The sequence below is a fragment of the Pteropus vampyrus genome, unplaced genomic scaffold, assembly GCF_000151845.1.
Source record: "Pteropus vampyrus isolate Shadow unplaced genomic scaffold, Pvam_2.0 Scaffold60, whole genome shotgun sequence".
NCBI classification, from domain to species: Eukaryota; Metazoa; Chordata; class Mammalia; order Chiroptera; family Pteropodidae; genus Pteropus; species Pteropus vampyrus.
Window position 1 is genome coordinate 4,230,367 of NW_011888841.1, and position 21,182 is coordinate 4,251,548.

The following is a 21,182-nucleotide window of genomic DNA, read 5'->3' on the forward strand; positions in this document are numbered from 1 at the left end:
GCGCGCGCACCTGCGCGAAGGGGCCGCGCCTCCGACCCTAAAGCGCGCGCTGAGTGCTCGGTGACTACCCCTCAGTGCGGCCAAAGGCTCTCAGGTCCCTCCTTTGGCGACGATGGAGCTTGGCGAAAGATTTGCAGAATAATAGGCTTACCTTCCCACCTAGGTCGGACCCGGGCCTAGCAAGTGGCCTCTGGATCTTAGTGATTAAGCCCCTTTAGAAGGGCGAGGTTTGGGGTCGTTTGAGCTTTGGTGGATTCACGTACTGGAAAGGACTTAGTAGTCCAGCGGCGGTCAGTCCGGGGCACCGCATTTGTTACTGCTGTTTGACCTGGGTCAAGCTATGTACCTTCTCAAAGCATCAGTTGGGTGATGGAGAAAATGGACGTAGAATGAGAATTAAGTGAAAAGGTCCAGCAGATCATCAAAATGTCACAAATGGGGAATCTTCCCTCGCAGTTCCTTAGATGATGACTTTTTTCCATCCTGATGAGGGAAAAAAAAAAAAAAAACATCACCTTCCACCCTGGCCATTGCCAGTATGGAGTTCGCACCTCCTCCTCATGTCTGCATGAGTTTTCCCCGGGGAGTCCGGGTACTCTGGTTTCCTCCATGTCCCAAAAATGTGCAGGTGAGGTTGTGTCTCCATTGTCCCAGCCTGAGTGAGTGCGGGTAGGTGCGAGTGGCCCTGTGATGGAAAGGTAGCCTGTCCAGGGTGGGTCCCACCTAGTACCCTGAGCTTGTTGGAGAGGCTACAGCCACCCACCGTCCTAAACTCAAACGGGGTTAGAAAATCATTACCTTATTTGTTTTTATCATTCTTAATTGTTAGCTCACTATGATTTCACACAGGCCTGCACTCACTCAGATGTAGAGACACCAGTGAACCTCACCGTGCACACCTTTGGGATGTGGGCAGAAATACATGCAGCATGGAGAAAAGTGCACACCACCCAGAGAGTCGCTTTGGCCTGAATACAATTTTTTTTTTTTTCTCATCAACGTTATAACTAAATGACCTTGAAGAAAACGATGTCACTCAAGGACATGCTGTATTACAGATAGTGTCCTAAGGAGGTAATCAATGGTGGGATTATCCTTTTCAGTAAGGAAACCAGGGTGACTGGGTTTAGTGTTGTTGTAAAGGATAGTGGTATGTGAATGAGACAACAGTATTTTATAGGCGGTTAGGCAGCTAGCTGAGAAGTGTTGAGTGTTTTTTGTCAGTAAAAAAGTGCATGGCTTGGGGAACAATTAGGTTCAGTGGAGACCCTAGAACTGTCAATTGAAACTTCCATATGCTTTAGCACTGTTAGTTAAGGCTCTTTTGACAAGAAGGGTGTACTTTGGTGGCTGGACCTAATGAAAGACTGAATAATCCTCCTAAGAGTCAGTACCGATCGTGCTTGTTCAGACCTTTCATGAAAAACAACAACAAAAAAAAAGATTTTTGAATTCAGGATCCTGGAAACAAAATATTTTGATAGGCTTCATTTAACTTGAAAAGTATACTACAATCATTAAAATATATTTTTATTAACACACTTTTTTGTATGTATAATTAACCTAAGATGTCTTTTTGCATTGTCAGTTTTTTCCTAAGTTTTGTAAACAAGGGTTTCCCATACTTATTTTTTAAAATTTGAAGAATGCTAGAAAATTCTAATTATGTTTTTTGACCTTTCATGTTTAAAGCAGTGATTCTTTTTTACCCAATGGCCATTTTGAGAGTTTAGGCATTATTCTGAATCTGGGACCTAAATTGAGAAAAAACAAAAGTAGTTGCTGGAGTGAACAAAAGTTATAAATATCTAAAGACAAGAAATATTTACAAGCAACATTGTAAAAACAGCAAAAGACAACAATTGTATAAGGAACTAAATTTTTTCAAAAGGAATCTTTTCAAAACGATTTAAGAATCTGTTAAAAAAACACTGAGAATTAAAATATTTTAGTGACAAAAGGGAGCCTCCTACTAATTTGGCACAGGATAAAAATTCTTTTACAGAAAAAAAGACCCAAATTCTAATTTACTCTTTTGTATATTATTCAGATATTGACTATATAAGATTTATAAATATACATTTATGCACATTTGTATTTAGGCATTAATGAATATATAAATATACAAATAATATATTTAAAATTTTTAAACTATAGCCTTAAATTATGTATATTAAAATAATGTATAGATAATATTAAATTTAACATCTTAAACAATAATAACACTTAAAAAGAAAGTTATATTGATTGTCATACAGTCTTGTATTTCTCTTTAATTACTATCACCTAATATAGTCAACCAGTCATATTAATTATGATATTTAACCAAAATAACCATCTTCTTTTTCTCCAGACAAAGAAGAATACCAGAAGACAGAAAACCAATAATTTCTTAACTACTGTTTTTCATAAATGTGCATTTTATATTATCTTAACAATTTTGAGGTGTTAAAATAAGCACACATAGATATCACTCAGACATTTGCATATTTTCTTAATCTATTGCCATTGTAAGAAATAAGAATTTTTAAAAATTGTTTAAAACCAACCAATGTTTTTTTATCTGCTTTTTACTTAGAAATTGCCCAGGCATCAAAAGATTAGTTATTAGTTAACTTAATCATTTGTCTAAAGTCTTAAAGTTAGTTAGGGATCTGTAATTTACAATTATCGTGAACGCATTAATTTTAATCATGTTATACAATGATAAATTAACTCTCAAAACCAGCATAGGAAATTTAGTAAATTTTAATCATGAGAAATTTAACCCTAGTCTGTGCAAAACAAAATATTGTGTTGACATTGTTTTTACATGGTAAATTAAAATTTACAAACTCTTAATCATGCCAAAAGCTCTTGTATTATAGCTATGTAACCAGGGCTATTCAGTAAATGCACTTTTCAGGATTCACAAAATAAAACTGAGTTTGACAACTTTTTTTTAGATATCATGACTGTATATGAACTGCATATTCCTAGAGTGAGCACACAACTGAATGTTTTTGTTCGATCCATTAGTTAATCTTTATATTTTCAAGAGAAGGAAAAGCAGAACAAAATGAAAAGCGGTCATCTTCAGACGAATGTAAAATTACCACTGCAAAAAGCTAATACTTTCTTTGCAAAGAGAGAAGAGAAATTTAGATGTGGAAATACCCATTTTAATGTGTACACACACAAAAGAGTGTTATTATAGCTGATTTAAAGACTAACTTGGGCCCTTGACAATTTTATCATATAATTAAAAAGCCAAACCTTATCAGTCTACAAAATGTGGACATGAAGGAGCAGGTGTCTCCTTCCATAAATTAGAAAAGTCTCTTTCTTATACACAAACAAGACAATTTCCTCATGAGGATTTATTTTTGTTCTAAAGCACCTCTCAAATGAACAATCTTGTTCTTGTCAAAGGTAGCCAAAGTGACTAGTGCAGTTCTAAATTGTCCCTCTTATAATTGTGACAGAGAGATAAGCACACAAGTTAACATTAGGGTGTTAAGAACATGAGGGAAGCAGGGTTTGGGGCATAGACGTGGCAATTTTCAATTGAGAATACCCTGTGAAAACTGCAGCTGCTTCCTAAAGATGGTACTTATGAAACCTCATGTCTCTGGAATTTGGCCAAAGTCTAATCCTCACCAAACACAGGTGGGCTAAACCTCCTGCTTGTAAGCAGATAAAATTAAACAGAGCAGGGACACAAAGACAAGACTAAGGAGGAAGTTTTTATGTAATTTTTAAATGGAGACTCAAGGCAAAGTTGGTTCAAAGACACTTTGAAGGAACTTTGGGAGCCAGGTCAAGGATAGATGTTCAGGGCCTCTGCATGTCTGCTTCTGACGGACCATAGGAGAAAGGGTTTGAAGGCTACAAAACAATTTCACTAAGGAACAAATACAAATCTGGTCAGATAACAATAGAGTTTTCCTAGGAAAGGGGATAAAACTCAATGTGAAGTACTTGAACAAAATGTTGAAACTCAATTAAATATACCTCCCCAATCCAGGTATAATGGCCTTAAGCAGAAAGAGACACAAGAGATTTCAGAGGTCCAGACGAGAGAGTCTGGGGTCCCAGTCTGTGGCAGTGAGGATCTCTGCTGAATCTTGACAGAAACATGGATTCTGTCAATGACCTTCAAAGACCAGCAGGAACACATTGTGGAGAGAGGAGTACCAATCTTTACATCATAAAGAGTTAAGAGATTCAGGGGAATATGCTTTTTTTTGAAATGCCACCGAAATTTCTGTCTTCAGTATGAAGCAGATAATTTACTAAATTATAAACATGAATTTACACTATGTGCCTCTATTAAATTTTACAAGACACATACATTAATCTTCTACATCAATAGTTAAAGCTTTCCATACTAATAAATGAATTTTTTAGTCTCAAATATGATTGTATTCTCCAGTGAAGTTGAAAACATAGCTCCCCCATTCATTCTCTTTAAATTCATAAGAAAAGGAAGAATAAAAATACAAGGTTAACCTCTTCTTGACAGAAGAAAATGGACAAGGCAAAGCAACATTGACCCTTGTAGAGACAGAAAAGACAAAATTCCAGAATGCAAAGGTTAGAAAACGTCTATCACAGAACACTGTTTGTTCAACACCGGATGGCACTCAGAGTTATTAATTTGCCTAGTACAAGGGTTATAGACCACCAGAGATCTTCAAAAAAATAATAATTTGCTCACACTTCAAAAAAAACAACACATTTTCTGGTCTTGGCATTTGAGTCCATTGACCCAGAAATTTAATAACACACATTTTATGGATATAGAACTGATATAGAAGTTAGTACTTGGCAGAAAATAACAGCAAATACTTTCATTAGAACATACCAGCTGCTAATTCTTCAGAAAACTGAAGTGGTAAAGTTACTACATTCTTTAAAGGAAGTTCCCCTAATCAAGGACGTATCTTTTATTTCCTATGTAAAAAATATACCGAGGGCATACTTGGTTCAAAAATATTGCTCCCAGTTCTTCCATGTAGGTATAAAATACTCACTGGGTTTCTTTCCCCTGTTCTCCAGGCTCAGAGCATTTAAGTATCTTTCAGTTTGACAAAATATCTAAATAAATCTTTAATCCTTTCCATTTTTACTATGCAGCTGCATATTCTAATGTACCTAACAAAAGTATTTTCTTATTCATTTCATTCTTGAATTAGGATATACGTCTTCTGAGTATAAGAAGTTCAAATAACATCTGACACCTCCATTGTTACAGCTTTTTATCCCTGGGTTTCTATAAAAAGACTAGATAGGTCCTCGTGTTATAATTAAAAAATATATATGTATTTGGGTTTTGCTCCTGGTTTAGTTCCTGGCACAGAGCTCCTAAAACCTTGGAATTTCCTGAGTGGTTGAAGTGTCTTTTGTTATTCATAACAAGCCCCACTCCCCTGTACCTGAGTTTCTGTTAATGAGGCGATTCCTGGGGCTTTCTTATTTAGTTTCAAGGGAGGGGTTGGCTGTGTTTAAGGGTTGAACATTCAATACCATGCCTCTCTAGCACCAAAGGCCAATGATTTCGTCAGTCTTGCTTATGCAATTAAACTTTGATGAAAACTCTCGAACAATAAGGTTTCAGGGGAACTTCTGGGTTAGTGAACATATTGATTTGCTGGGAGAGTAGTGTTTACCTGGAGAGCGTCTGAAAGCTCTGCAACCAACCTCCCCACAACCCAGTCCTGTGTGTCTCTTTTATTTGGTGGTTCCAGAGGTGTATCCTTCATAATACAACTGTAAGAGCAGCGCTTTCCTGAGTTTTGTGTTTTTCTAGCAAATTATCGAACCTGAAGAGAGGTTGTAGTAGCATCCAAATTTGTAGTTGGGCAGGCATAAGTGCAGGTAGCCTGGCCTCCCCCTTTGTGGATGGTGTTTGAAAAGGAGGCAGTCTTGCAGGGCTGAACCTGCGGGGGTGTTTGCTAACTCTAGGTGGTGAATGTCAGCATTGAATTGAATCATGGAACACCCATTTGATGTCAGGGCATTGGAAAACTGATTGTTTGGAAAAGCAGCAGTCCTTCTGAAGCTTTCCTGCAAAATAATAATGTGTTGTAATTTTTGTACTTGTAAAATAAGAAACTCTATAGTGCCAAAAGGCTTACAATGAATTTCAGTAATGGTTTTCTCAACGTAAGAAACATCCAAACCTGTAGAGAATTTTAATGAGTTTATTTGAGCCAAACTGACGACAACCGCCAGGAAGCAAAATCTCAACGAATTGAGAAAATGCTCTGGAGAATGGCAGTTTTGCAGTTTACTTTATACATTAGAATCAAAGGAGGAGATGTAAGGAGGATTACATGAAATCCATTCATGGTAGATTAAGGGAGAAGGAAAAAGCAAAGGAGGGAATCTCTGAGATTGGATAAAAAGCAAAATGGTGAGACATACTTCTTTTCATGGGTTGGTCCAGGATAGTAAACGTTTACAGCACATAGAGGTGTGATGCAGGGAATAAGAACAGTGAGGGGTTCTGTGGTCTCCTGTTCTGCTGCTGGCAGTTGTGTCCGAAGAGATCTGGAAAAGATTACTCTGACATTTCAAAAGGATATTATCTTAGATGTAAAAAGACAACAGATGGACTCACTGGAGGTAAATATTAACCTTTGTCAAGGAAGCTGCAGGTGACCCGCTTTTAGTTAGGGATTTTTATGTTCCGACCATTTTGCGTGGTTACTTTCAGTCTTTGAGTTTGTAAGGCCTGCCTTGCAGGCCTCTTCTGAATTTGTCAGATTTGGTATGTGGCCCCTTTTTCATCCACAGTTTTAAGCCAATGTGATTTTAATTACAGTCGCAGTATACTTGGGGGGAAAAACAAAAGGGGGAGACATTGTTCAGTCTATAACAATGCATGGGCACACAAATTTGTTTTCCCTTTTCAGACAGGGTATGTAATAGTGAGGCCAAAGGGAAAATAGGACACATCTTTATGAACCGTGAATTTTACACCATGTTCACAAAATTGAAGAAAAGATATGTTATCTCTTATGGGCAGGTACTTTGTTGTATACTGTGCCTAAAATGACCATCAGTAACTGACACAGGGAAAGAATGAAGTAATATAGTAAAACAAAAACAAAATTAGCGCAATGCAAAATTCACAGAATGTTCACAAAATACACAAGACAGTAATGAAATATCAGGCTTTCTCTAGTCTGTTTTAGGTTATGTAGGCTGAAAAATGGCGGTGGGCTGAAAAAAATGGTCCTTCCCCCAAAATATCCAGGTTGAATCCCTGGAACTTTTAAATGTTATCTTACTTGGAAAACTGAGTCTTTGCAGATGTAATTTGGATATAGACCTTACGAAGATCATCCTAGATTATCCAGGTGGGCATTAAATCTAATCATTAGTGTCCTTATTAGGGACAAACAGGAGAGGCCATGTGAAGAAGCAGTGATTGAAGAGATGTGGCCACAAGTCAAGGAAGCCAGGGAACACCTGGAGCCACGGGAAGGTGGAAGAGGAAGGAAATGAATTCTCCTTTACAGTAGCCTCTAGAAAGAACACCGACCACTCTGCCAAATTTTATACCTGCAGCATCCAGAACTGTGAGAAAATAAATTTCTGTTCTTTTCAATTGGTGATAGTGAGTTAGAGCAGCACTAGGAAACTGGTAAAATAGCTGACCCTGGAGGGCTCACAATCACACACTTTTTTTTTTTTTAAGTTTCTTTGGAGGGAGAATTTGCAAAGCTTCCCAAGAGGGCTAGGGTCCACAGATTGGACCCACAACAGAGGACCTCCCTTAAGAGCCCTTTTGAGTAAAAGATCTAATTTAGTGAGCTTAGCAGCTTTCAACGTAGGCAGGGGATAAACCTGCTCTTGATGGCAAACAAAATGTGTGAGCTTTCATTGACAATTTAAGCAATAAAAACACAAGTTAAAAAAAAACAAAACTGTAAAGGTATGTCAATTATTTGAAACGACGCCATGTTGAGTGGTGAAAAAAAAATAGAAGTTATAAGGCTGTATTTACCAATATTCTTTTTATTTTCCGAGAAACTGTGCTAGCAAACTATTGCAACAGATGTGGTCCATGGAGCTGAAGTGCCCTCTACCAGCCGCCCGCCCGCTCCTCTGCTCCCGCGGCCGCAGGGGGTCTACGCCACGGCGGTTGGGGGGGCTTAGAAGCTGGAGGGGTCTCCCCCGGACACGACGACGCCCAAGCCTGAGCGCAGCGTCTCCTCCTGCCTTCCTGCAGCCAGTCTCCCGCCACCGCGCCCTCCCGGCGGCTCCCGGCATCTCCGCGCCTGGGTAGGACCTGACGCCGGCCACTAGCTGTCTCTACGCCTTGAGGATGTTCGCGTCAAGGAGGTAGTAGAGGCTGTTGCTGTCCATGTTGCAGCCAAGGCCACCTGCGCAGCCGTCAGCACCTGCGAGTCTCTGGGTGACAGGTCCAGCCGTACTTTCGACCCGGAGCTTCCACGGCCGGCCTGGGCTTCGCGGGGCAGCACCAGGAGGCAGGACGCAGGCAGGGCCAGGCCCGGCGCCCGCGGGAGTTTCGGATGCGCCAACCTGGTCAGTGGTGAGCATGGTGGTCAGTGGCCGGCCGCGGCCCGCAGCGCTTTCTCTGGGCTCCCGGGTCCCGCCCCGTGGGGCGCCCTCTGTGCCGAAGGAAGACCTGGGTATGGCAGGGGCTGACCGCAAGTCCTCCTCCCCAGAGCCTCGCGAAGAGCAGGCTGCCAGTACAGTCTTGACTCTGCTGTGCTGGGCGTCCCACACTGTGTTCTCACCATGCACGAACAAACCGCGTGCTTCTTACTGTGCTACTGTACACATCACGGTTACCACCAAAAGTCATCACTTCTGTAGCTACCCATTCAAGCACAAAGAACTTGAAAATTATGATATATCATGGTTAATTCAGGCATACCATTTTTGTCTGAAGTACTGTCATTGTGGGATCCCTTTTAAAAAATCTGTCCAATGAATTCTGGACTTAACCATAGGTCATCTCTGCTATATCAAAATTAAATGGTGACATGATTATTTCACCTCATAATGGTCCTTATTTTGTAAAACTATTTGAGACAATAAGCTAAAATTCTACTTCAAAACCAAAAATAACAGTGAATTTCCTAAATGCTCTCTTTTGATTGATTTAAAAAACAAAACAAAATTCCATAACACTATAAATAACATATCTTAATTTTTAAAGTTAATTTTGGATTTATGAAGAATGACTTCACATCTTTTAGGGTATTTGTTTTTGCAACTATCCTCTTTTTATGAAGTCAAGAAGCATAGCCTACTTGAAGTTAGAAAACTATCAGAGACTGAAGTTCCAATTTTGTAACCTGGTAACATGGATATTAAACTTAGTTGAGCATGAAGGATGGAAAAAGGTATGGATTGTTCTAATAATTGTTTAGAATGTAGCCATACCATTTGACCTTTGACCTTACTTAACAAATAGATTTCAATATCTTCAGTAAGTTAGGAGATGACCCGCCTCCTCTTATACAGCGAGCGACTGCACAGAGGCCTATTATTACTATGACTCAGTGGCACAATCTTGTCATTAGCAGCACTGGCCTATTTTCAAAGTCATGGCAGGAGAACTCTGGGCTCTTTTTAAGTTTTATTTTCTAAGCTCACTTTTACTTTTAAGACACAATCTTTGTTTTCTTTCGACGAACGTTCTACATTGAATTACTTTTTTAACTATGAGTTAAAATTCAATATTCCCATGATTGTTATGGATTCTAGATCAATGGCCTTGTTTTAAGACGGCATATTTAGGCTCTTAGTTCACCAACATAGAGACCTGTCCGACAGGAAGTTGTGAAGACGCCGTCATCCTTAGGTACTTGGATTGTTTTGGACGGTCATTATGTTTTTAGTCCTTTTCGCCAGAATGTTGGCCATAAAGCCACTCACTGTCCCCACATGCCTATGAGCCTTTACGAGCGTCCCTAACCCAGACAGAAACAGGTGCGAAGCTTGAACGAGCCGTGGAGACCAGCAGGTGAGGTTCTGGCTGGGACCGAGGGCGGAACTCTCTGGGACCACCAAGAATCTGAGTTCCAGCTGTGCTGCTAGTTCGGCGGCGAGGGAGCGAGGAAACTCGCGCCAGCCCCACTGAGACCACGCTAGCAGCGGACAGGAGAGTGGCCGGTGGCGGAGGCGTAGCTGGGCGCACGGGGCGGGGCCTGCTGGCGGAGGCGGGGCCGGGGGCGGGCCGGGGCCTGCCGGCTGAGGCGGGGCCAGGCTGCGGGGCGGGGCCTGCCGGCGGAGGCGGGCTCCCTCAGACCGCTGTCGCACCAGCCTCTGTTTGCTGCGGCCCGGTCTTGGACCATGTTTTGGCGCCGTGCGGTGCTGGCAGGGACGCGTGTCGCCCGGAGCGGGACCGGCTCGGGGGGCTGGCTCCTCGGGAAGGCTTTCAGGTACCGGGCGCGGCGTGCAGGGCGAGCTCGGCGGGGTGCAGAGGCCTCGGTACCGTGGCTCTGGCGCCGCCTGGGTCCCAAGTCCCATCAGGCGGAGGCCCGGAACTGGTGGGGAGGGGATGGTGCCCTGAGAGGTTGAGCGCCTTGGTTCAGAATACTTGAGTCGTGACCGCTTGGACACCCCGTCCCCCCGCCCCATGATTGCCAGATAAGATACAAGATGCCTTAATAAATTGGGATTTCTAATACACAGTGAATAATTGTTTTGTCTTAAGTATATCCCAGATACTACACAGAACGTACTCAGACCAAACAGTCGCTTTGTATCTGAGATTCTAATGTAATCGAGAGCTTTGCATTTTTATTTGCTACTCTGGTAACCCTAGTGTAGGAAGTGAAGGGGACGCTTCCTAATAAGTGGGCACGTCCTTGCGGACAGGGACTGTGATTTATGCATGTTGAGGTCGCCTTAGGCTACACGGAGGACAGTGCTTTCCCTGTGTTGCCCGCATTCCAATACCGGCAAAGAAGATCCACTGGCTGAGCTGATGTGCCCACCCCTACCTAGTCCAGGCTGTTCTGCCGGCTCGCACGTCTGCGCGGTCCACTGTGCATCTCTCCCTGCCTGAGAGTCACTTCCTACCCATTCGATCTGGTAACTCCTACCAATAATGATATGTCTCTCTGGAGCATTTAGCATTTTGCCTGCTAAGCACATAGTAGGCGCTCCATGCATGTGGCATGACAAGTGGGTGCTTCATCGTTTGAAGTGAAAGGTTTATTGTGCACTGACTGACTTCTCCGTTGATGTCCCTCTCCTTAATAGGCGATAACTTTTGCAAAACTCAACTAGAATAAGGAGAAAGGTCCTTTCCAGAAACTTTCTCTTTTAGTTGGCAGGGAAGGGGGTGATATTTCAGAATGCACCTTCTACCTGCTATCACTACCCCCAAAAAAATCCTCTTAAGAAAGTTCTACTGGAACTCCTTCAATAGTGAATATTGTAGTAGATGGTTTAAGGGATGAAGCATGTTGGAATTGAGATGGAAAGGGCTTGTTTTCTTAGTTGATAAACCAAATAGACTGCTGATTTATTCCAACAAAGCACCTTCTAAGGTCCAGGCCAGAACTAATTAACCTTCTTTCTTTTCTGGTTTATATTCCAGAAACTCAGTCTGCTTTTTCCTTAAAGCTGCACTGTCTAACTAAGTTGGCTACAATTTGTCTAGCTTGCTTCTCCTACCCTCTGTCTGAGATGAGCACACAGGCCCTTTTCCTTTTAAAGGTTTCCTTGCTAAACTATTGGGAAGCAAGAAACAATATATTGAAATATTGTAGAATTACAATGTTCCATTCCAATAGTTTCTGTCTCTAACTCTTCTTTGTGATTACTGAAAGTGATGTTTGTTATAGCTTCCTTATTTTAAGGGTACAGGCAGAAAGATGCTCATCATCCAAGGACAACATGTAAAAAGCCATTTAAAGTAGATTCTTAAAACAGTAAAGTTTTATGCTATACAGTAAAAAAAAAAAGAAAAAGAAAAAGAAAAAAGGTTTGATGGATACCTTAAGAAAAAGCTAAACATTTAAAAAAGTAGCATACTTTTATGGTTAACAACATTTAAATTTTAAGTATACTCACAGTGAATAATTCAAGTGTTTGGAGGGAAAATTTTTTCTATCAAAACTTGAGTTTGCAACATAATCATCAGGAGAATATTTGAATCTTTAATTCTTTCTCTCACCTCTTAATCCCCAGATATTAAAGTAATTCTTTTTTGGAGCCTCTTATTTATAATCCTTTTTCTAAGATTTGTAATTTCACCCTGCAATTAGTTTGCATCATGAGATCTGATATTGTTCCAACCATGTTGGAACTGGCTGATCATGAAAGTGGGAGTGAATGGGGAGGTTCTAGGAGTAGGCAGAGAGGTTCGATGTACTAAACTGGTCAGTTTTTTTAGTGAACACTTTCCTGTTGCAATGAATGTCTCCTTTTACAAACTCCCAACAGCTTGGTTTCGGATATGAAACACTGATATAAAGAGGGTCTTTGTAATTAGGAAATAACAGTAATAATGTCAAACGTTATTGAACATATACTGTGTTCAAGACACTGGTCTGCTTTCTGTAAATCAATTCATTCACTTTCACAAAACTCTTTGCAGTAGGAGTGATTATTCTCACTTTACAGATTGGGAAACTTGGAGCTATGGATTGTTGTGGTTTAGAAATTTTAGTTTCCTTAAAAATTTTTTCACTTTTAAAACCTCTCCGTTTTTAAATATATTTTTAAATTTTTAAAAATATGATGAAATTTATTAATAACATTATATAAATTTCAGGTGTACAACGTTATAATTCAATATCCATAAAATCTTTGGATCTTCATAGGTTATCTGTGTCAAAAAGTGTTCATGGAGTTTTGGCATGTTTCAATAAGAAAATGGAAACTACATTTTAACCAATAGTCAGGTCATAGGGCCTATCATCAGGACAGTCTTTTTGAAATTTGGTGTCAGGCTTTAAACATAATAAATGTGATTGCATCAAATAATTAAGGGCATTGGGAAGTTAGTTAGAGAAGCACACAGGCCCTTTTGGTCTTAGTAAAGAAATACTTTGTAAACCGATATTTTGTACTGATAATAAGTAAAACTTTTTTCTATTTCCTAAGTTTGGATATATATTTGCATATGAGGTTTTCTTCACATGGATCTCATCTCACATATTATCTTTAATGTTCAATAAACTGTGCTACCTTTAAAAATCCCTTTTAGGATGGGGAACAGCATGTCATCATCATCTTTGGAGAAGCCAGGAACTGCTCCTGCAGATCAAATCCAGGTGAGTGATGCGGGAGACGCAGTATAAAAACTTTCCTGTGTGGAAAAAAAATTTTGTCTTACACAATGAATGTGTTTATTCAGTATCCAACCTGCTATAGTTCAGCAAATGTATTACTAAATTAATATCTATTTTAATATCTACTATCCAAATAATTTCTGTGACAAAAAAGTCTATTTTGATAGTCAAAATTCATGAGATTCATTCTTTTTTTTTTTTTTTTTTATGCCTACAGCACCTGGTCTTCCTAGGTGATCTCCCATCCAAGTACTAACCAGGCCCGACCCTGCTTAGCTTACGAGAGCAGATGAGATCGGGCTTGTTCAGGGTGGCACGGCCGTAGACTAAGATTCATTCATAATGGAGTCTTCACTCTCTCTCAGTTGGGTCTGTGAGGTTGGCTCCCCCTTGCCATTCTCCCCATCTCAGGTCGAGGTGTCCTTAACCTGGGGAACTGTTTGATTTTGGCCTTCCTTCCCTAACACAGAACCTAGTACACAATACTCTAAACAGTCTTCTCAGGGGTGCCGTGCACCGGTGTGTTCTCCTATTTTCCTCTTTTTTTCCCCTACTGCAAATCCCAGTTAATTCTGCCTCTGAAAAATTTCTCGTGTATGTATGTTTTTCTTTTCCTGCCGCTTCTAAGACATATTTGTGTTTTTCTTTCTCTGCTCCTCAACCACCAACCACTATCACATACAGAACATTTCTGCCTTTATTTGCCTAAAAAAATATTCACTCACAGCTGTCAACTGTAACGGCAATGCTAGAAACCTACTGTGAGGGAATTGCCCTTTTTAAAAATGAGAATACAAAATGATGAACTATTACCAAGGATGATCTTGAGAAAAGGTGAGGAGGAGGGTTCAAGAAAGTTTAGCACTGTCATCTGGAGTTTCAGCTCACTTTGGGATCTTTTCATCAATGTTTGTACTACATGTCAGCACCCAGGATGGTCATATCCATGTCACTTACAGTCTCCGTGTGCCTGTAACGTGAGGCAGCATGGCGGGGGAAAGAGTGCTGGCTTTGGTGTTGGGATGGGTTGAGTCAAATCCCAGTCTTATGGATGTCTCAGCCTCATTTTTTCATCTATAAAATGAGTTCAGTAATACATTCTGGTATGGCTGGCTTTCCCTGAGATAGACTCCTATACTCAATATTATGAGTAAGCAGAAGAGAAAGCATAAGAAATAGTGCACTTGCAGAAAGCTGGCCTGTGACTTAGAACCATTCTGATACCCCAGGTGGGTGTAACTTCTGAATCACTTTGCCCAAGGTACTCTGCTTTTTGGCCTGCATCCTGAAGGTGCTTCTTAGGACCCATGTAAGAACAACATATCCGGATGCCTGGGTCTAGACCTACACATTCAGAATCTCTTGAAGGACCCAGACATTCATATATTTAGAAACAAACAAACAAAACATTTCATAGGTAAGGCAGATGCCTAGCAAAGTCTCCTGGTTTTTGTGATCAAGGCTTGTTTCCAAAGCAGGCTGATATCATTAGAATCATCCAGGAAAGTATTTAAAAATACAGTTTCTGGCCTCTGCCTCAAAAGCATTGAAGTAGCATTTCTGGAAATAGCTTTTCCAGGAACAACAATATATGAATACTTTATCGATACAGTAATGCCAGTTTTTTTTTGTTTGTTTGTTTGCTTTTTTTTTTTACTATAAAGATATACAGGAAAGAGTGGAAGTTGAATTATAAGCTGTTGTTTCTTCCTGGGTCAGTGAAAGTTTAAGGAGAAATCCTATGTCAGCCCTCACCACTGAATGTTAAGGGAAGTGAGGCTAACTCTGGAACACCTTTTAACTATTTGAGAGGCCTGGTTTGTAGAATCAGACTTGCGTGGGTTCAAATCCCAGCTCTGCCATTTAGCTGAGGACTATGAGTAAGTCGTTTGCCTTCCTCTGTGAAGTGGAGGTGATAGCAGGACCTATCTCAGGACTGTAGCAAGGATTAAATGAGCTAGTGAAGTGTTGTGCATGCGTCTGGCACGCAGAAGTGTTTGCTGGATATGAATTGGGTCCGATTATGTTACTACTGTTATTAGTCCATGCCAACACCTTCCGGCCATGACATCCTTTTCCTCTAATGACACTCCTCTGAAGTGAATATTACCCTCAATCTACGGATGAGAGAATAGATGATGGAGACTTAGTTTTAGCTCTGAATGGTGAGACCCCAAAATCCATATCCTTTCCTCTATATTACGGTTTCTTTCGAAAAGATAATGTCTGAAATTAAAGTGATTTTTTGTTTGTTTGTTTTACTTCAGGAAACAATTTCTGATAATTGCGTGGTGATTTTCTCAAAAACATCTTGTTCTTACTGCACAATGGCGAAGGAGCTTTTCCATGGCATGGATATTAACTACAAAGTGGTGGAGCTGGACATGCTTGAGTATGGGAGCCAGTTTCAGGACGCTCTCTACAAAATGACTGGGGAAAGAACCGTGAGTGTATCCTCTGTGGTGCTTTTCCCCCGGGGGGTGGTGATCTGAATCACTAGGGCCCATATCCTTCGTGTTAGGAAAAGACAGCCAGACATTCTCTGAGAATCTATGTTGAGAAAGAAATGGCAGATCCAGAAGCCAGATTCATAGAATAGGAAACAGCAGAGTTAATTTATTTTATTTTTACTCTTTGCCGTGTGTGTGTGTGCGCGCATGCGCGCGCCGACTGTGACAGGTGGGGTAATGGTGTTGTCATGAGTCCTTGCTTGTCTACAAATCTTTAATGCCACCTGGAGCTCTTCTCTTGATGAAAGTATCCTTCCTCCTTCATTTGGACAATACAGACCAGGGGTCAGTCTTCAGTTACTGTGCCAGTAGGAGTGCTTTAGTGCTCCATGTTTTTAGATTCTTGAAACTTGTGGATTTTTCCATAATAAGCATTGCTAGCAAAATATACAGTGTTGCCATTTCCCTTCTTGTTCATATATATATGTATATATATATGTGTGTGTATATATGGAAGTTTATAGTATACTTGTCCCCTTTTAGCAAACAACTGTAAGAAACTTAAATGTTAACAGAGACTGCTTTATTTTACTTTTTATATGCTGTAGTGATTACGAAGAAGGGCTTGAGAATCAGATTGCCCTGGATTTAAATTTGATCATTGTCATTTACTGTCACTGTGATCTTGGGCAAAGTTCCTATGCCTCATTTCCCTCCAAAATAAGGCTAAAAATCATACCTAACTCAAGGGTTGTAAAGATTTAAATAGGGAACTTACAAGAGAGCTTAGTATGGTGCCCGGCCCATAAAATTGCCCACGGTGTGGGCATCAATTATTATTATGGGAAATGGTTTTCTACTTCTGACACTAAGGTGACACCTAATCCTTTGTTTATCCAACAGGTGCCAAGAATATTTGTCAATGGAACTTTTATTGGAGGTGCAACTGACACTCATAGGCTTCACAAAGAAGGGAAATTGCTTCCACTGGTTCATCAGTGTTACTTAAAAAAAAGGAACAAGAATTTTAGTGATAGTAAAATGTCAGTTATTTAAAGTAATAATGCTTTTTGAATGTTTGAGGATGTTTAAATATGTGAATCATCTTCATGAAAAAGTTGTAAAAATAATGAATAAATCACTGTGGAAATAAATCACTCATCTTCCTGCTTGCCAATTCTTGAGAAAAAGAGGTGATATCTAAAACTGAAGGAGTGGAGTTATATCAAAAGATAAAGAATGTGTTTTATTAGGAATTTATATATGAAATTTTACAACCAAGAGGTAGAAGGTTAACATTTGGGATTCTTTATTATATATACTATTCAGAAGGAGTTAACTCCTTACCTTTTATATATTTTAGTGGTGAAGACTGATTTCTCATTAAAATGTGAAGCTTTCACTGGTACAGTTGTGAACTTGGTAGGGATATGTCCTTGAACTATATTGTGCAAGACTTCACACTTTGTACTTCTAGAGAAGTATGTTAAATTTATAGGATGGAATGAAACTTATTTCAGAGAACCCAAATTAGTCATTTATTGACTTACTGGTTCCAAAGAACAGAACTGCACCTATGGGCATTGTGAAAAAAGACAACGGGCCCAAAATGGAGTCATATATGCTATGCCTATGTCACCAAAACAGAGACTAATACCTAACCTAATTGCAGGTCAGCTCCTTCCAGGAATGTAATCTCAACCAGTTGGTCTGGAATTTCCTAGTCAGCAGAGGGAGGAAATCTACCTGATAGACTCCTGCCATCCTCCACAGAGAAGTGACTTTGCCTGAAACAATCTACTCTTTACTGGAAACTTCCTTTTCTCACCTCTTCTGCCTAAAAAATCCTTTCATTTTGTACAGCTCTTCAACAGAAATTAAAAGGAGGAAGATTTCAGTGTTATATGAGGATGAACTTTTGAAACAGTTCAGAAATGCACTTGACTTAATATTAAGTGCCTAAGAAGCATTTTACTAGGTAGTCACACAGTGTCACATGGTCAGATTATCAGATGCTGGGAAGAGAAAACTTAGAGAAGGGAGGAAAATGGATTTTAAAAGAAATGGGCGCTTCTTTGTGGTCAAAACACAGCAAGGAATCTTTGGACAGACCTGCAGAAGACAGCCGGAGGCCATGCTTTCTACATGAACTTACTAAACTGCCATTAGACCTTGATAAAGCAAGAATTAGGACTATTTTATCTCCTGTGATAACTTGTAATACTGGAATGAATGCAATAGAGAATGAAGTGTCTTTTATTTTGCATTATGTCATGAGAAATTTTACATACTTGCTGTGTTGTAAAATCTTTGTTAGAGAGTAGAAGTCTATTTTCTTGTGTGATATTGTGACTTATAAGGATATATTTGGTCTTCATCCCTTTCTTGGCACACAGCTCCTAAACTCTTGAAATTTTCTGAGCCAGAAAAGTGTCTTTTATTGTATTAATGAAGTGACTTGTAAAGCCCATAAGGGGAGAACCAAGCAAGGAATTAGAACTTCTAGTGAGGGGCAAGGGACTGAGATTGAATTGAATCACCAAATGGCAGGTGATTTAATCTATCGGGCCTATGTGATGAAGCCCCTATAAAAACCCAAAAGTACAGGGTTTGGAGAGCTTATGGGTTGGTGAATACGTGGAGATTTGAGGAAGCAGTGCCTGGGGAGAGTATGGAAGCACCGTGCCCTTTTCCCACACCTCGCGCTGTGTATCTCTTCCATCTGGCTATTCCTGAGTTACATCCTTTTACAATAAACCGGTGATCTAGTGAGTAACATGTTTCTCCGAGTTCTGTGAGACACTCTAGCAAATTAATTGTACCCAAGGAGAGCCCCTCATTTGAACCCTCAATCTATAACCAGTTGATCAGAAGCAAAGGTGACAACGTGGCTTCAATTGGTGTCTGAGTGGGAGGTGGGTGGCAGTCTTCTAGGACTGACCAGCTGCCCTGCCAATCCTGGATGACCAAGAACTTGTTTTAATAGGTTATGCAGGTCTAGTTACAAAGCCTAGGGTTAAGGGAGGGGATTACAGAAGGGACCACAAGGAAGTACCAAATCCTTAGTGAAAACAATCCTATCTGGTACTTGCAGTGATAACACCTATTAGATCAAGACAGAGGAGTGTTCATTTCACTAATTATACTTAGGCATGACTAATAGGTAGGTGACTTAATCTCTCGGAACTGTAAGTTCCTTTTTTAAAAAAGGCAGATAACACCATCTGCAGATAATGTAAATCACAACAAGTGCTTAGTACAGAGAAGACACATTAACATATAATTTCTATAATCACGATGGCTCAGAAATACATATAGCAGTCTCCATCTATCCTCAGGAGATATACTGAATGCTTTCCCCTCCCCGACATCGACCTGAAACTGGACAGTACTGAACTCTATATACGCTATGCTTTTTTCCTACACAGACACACCCATGATTAAGTTTAATTTATAAATTAGGCACAGTGAGAGAATAACAGTAACCAATAATAAAATAGGACAATTATATAATACACTGTAATAAGTGAGTAAAGCCTCTCACAGGAACAGGACAGGACTCACCTTTTCATTTAGAGGAATCCGTTTGTAGCTTTGATGTGCTGTATCCGAACTCCCAGTGTCACGACTCCTGTGCTTTGGGGACACTGTGAAGTAAAACCAGGATGACTTGAGCACAAGCAGTGAGATACCACCAATCTGACACCTGAGGTGGATACTGAGTGACCAACAGCGGGAAGCGTCTACAGCCTGGAGACCCGGATGAAGGGAGAGATTCACGTCACGTGAGGGTGGAGCAAGGCAACGCGAGACTTCATCAGGCTACTGTGCACGGCGCGCAATTTAAAACGTGTTTTTTCTTTATTTCTGTAATTTTCCATTTAATATTTCCAGACTAAAGTTGACCACAGGTTACTGAAACCGCAGATAAGGAGGGCTTCTGTATGTTTTATTGTGGACTCACCACGGTTTTCCAAGGTCCTAGCTACAATTTTATGTGTGGTTTCCATTTCTTCTTTTCTGTATAACTTTGCTTTACCATTACCATGGACAGGATGGTTGAGACAACAAACTTTTCTCACATTTCTTGAGGCTGGGAAGTCCAAGATCAAGGTGCAGGATAAGGTGGTTCTTGGCGAGGGACCTCTTCCCAGTTGAGGACGGCCATCTTCCTGCTCTCACTTCTCTTACAAAGGAACCGATCCATCATGAGGGCTGAGACTAATGACCTACCAAAGGTCATATCTTCAAATACTTTGGGGATTTGGGTTTCAACATATAAATTTTGGGGAGACACATTCAGTCCATATCACCATACCTTATAGCTGGATAAAAATAATAGAAAAAAACTAAGTAGGAGTTGTTGCAGTAGCTCTGCTTCTTTTCCAGAACTATAGGCTAGAAAGAAGACAATGGTGACCCATTTAAGAAGTGTTATCTTTTCGGTCCTAGCTTTAAGATCTGGAAGATAAACTTTATTGGAGCCCATTACTATTTTAAAAATGGCCATTCATTTTCTCATTTTCTTTAACTAAACAATTTACACTTCAATTGCCAAAATATTTAATTGGGAAGCTGTTGAGAAAAGCGTCTTTTGTTTAAATGTATCTGGATTTTACTGTTTCCTAAAACATGATAAAAAATTGCACAGTCGTTTTTTCGTTAGGTTTAAAATTGTTAAAAAATTTGTCTAGTTATTTCACCTCTGAAGAAATGTATAGTTTGCAATCTTCCTTTCTCCTTACAACTGTCATTTTTATTTCGTTTATTTATTTTTAGGCGAAGCAACCCTTGGTTGACCTCACAGATTGCAAGGACCTTGTCAGCTTACAAGCCTTTATTTTTACACCTTCAGCACCTGGTCTTCCTAGGTGGTCTCCCACCCAAGTACTAACCAGGCCCAACCCTGCTTAGCTTACAAGATCAGATGAGATCGGGCTTGTTCAGGGTGGCATGGCCATAAACTCAACTGTCATTTTTAAACAGAGAACTGTAAAATCAACCAAATGTTTAAAGTGAGTAGGCTCTAAGTTGCTCTCATCCTTCTGCAAAACTTCCAGCTCTGATGTTAGAACTTTTGAGAAAATTTTTATGGGAATTCAAATAGAAATGTCTGCAAATTGGTACTGAAATAACATGTTTTTATTTGCATTAAATTGACTTTTGTTAACTTTTCCCAAAGGCAATTTTGAGATATTTTTCACAAAATAATTTTTTAAAACTTTTAATAATGTGCAGTTTGATTAAATCCAGTTTTGATCCTATAATTAAAATCCACTGTAAAAGAATTCCCAACCACATGTGCTTTAAATAAATAAGTTACATACAATAGACATTATAAGGCCAATTTAATTATCAAAACCTTATTTTATCTTATTCTCATATAACATTAAGAGTCTTAGATTTTATAAAGCATATTACAGTCTTAAAACTCTTATTTAAATAAATAAAAAGACAATTA

General features: G+C 39.8%; 1 protein-coding gene and 2 pseudogenes across 1 annotated transcript; 1 reads left to right on the plus strand and 2 right to left on the minus strand.

Moving 5' to 3' along the window:
• The first annotated feature begins 10,246 nt into the window (after window positions 1-10,246).
• Window positions 10,247-16,875, plus strand: GLRX2 (glutaredoxin 2). The gene is made up of 4 exons (XM_011360855.2): window positions 10,247-10,406; window positions 13,187-13,253; window positions 15,539-15,715; window positions 16,625-16,875. The coding sequence occupies exons 1-4, from the start codon at window positions 10,318-10,320 to the stop codon at window positions 16,775-16,777; spliced, it is 486 nt and encodes a 161-aa protein (XP_011359157.1). The 5' UTR covers window positions 10,247-10,317; the 3' UTR covers window positions 16,778-16,875.
• LOC111740257 lies at window positions 13,480-13,598 on the minus strand (annotated as a pseudogene).
• Window positions 16,876-20,567: 3,692 nt separating the features above from the next.
• Window positions 20,568-20,686, minus strand: LOC111740269 (annotated as a pseudogene).
• Between the last annotated feature and the right edge of the window lie 496 nt (window positions 20,687-21,182).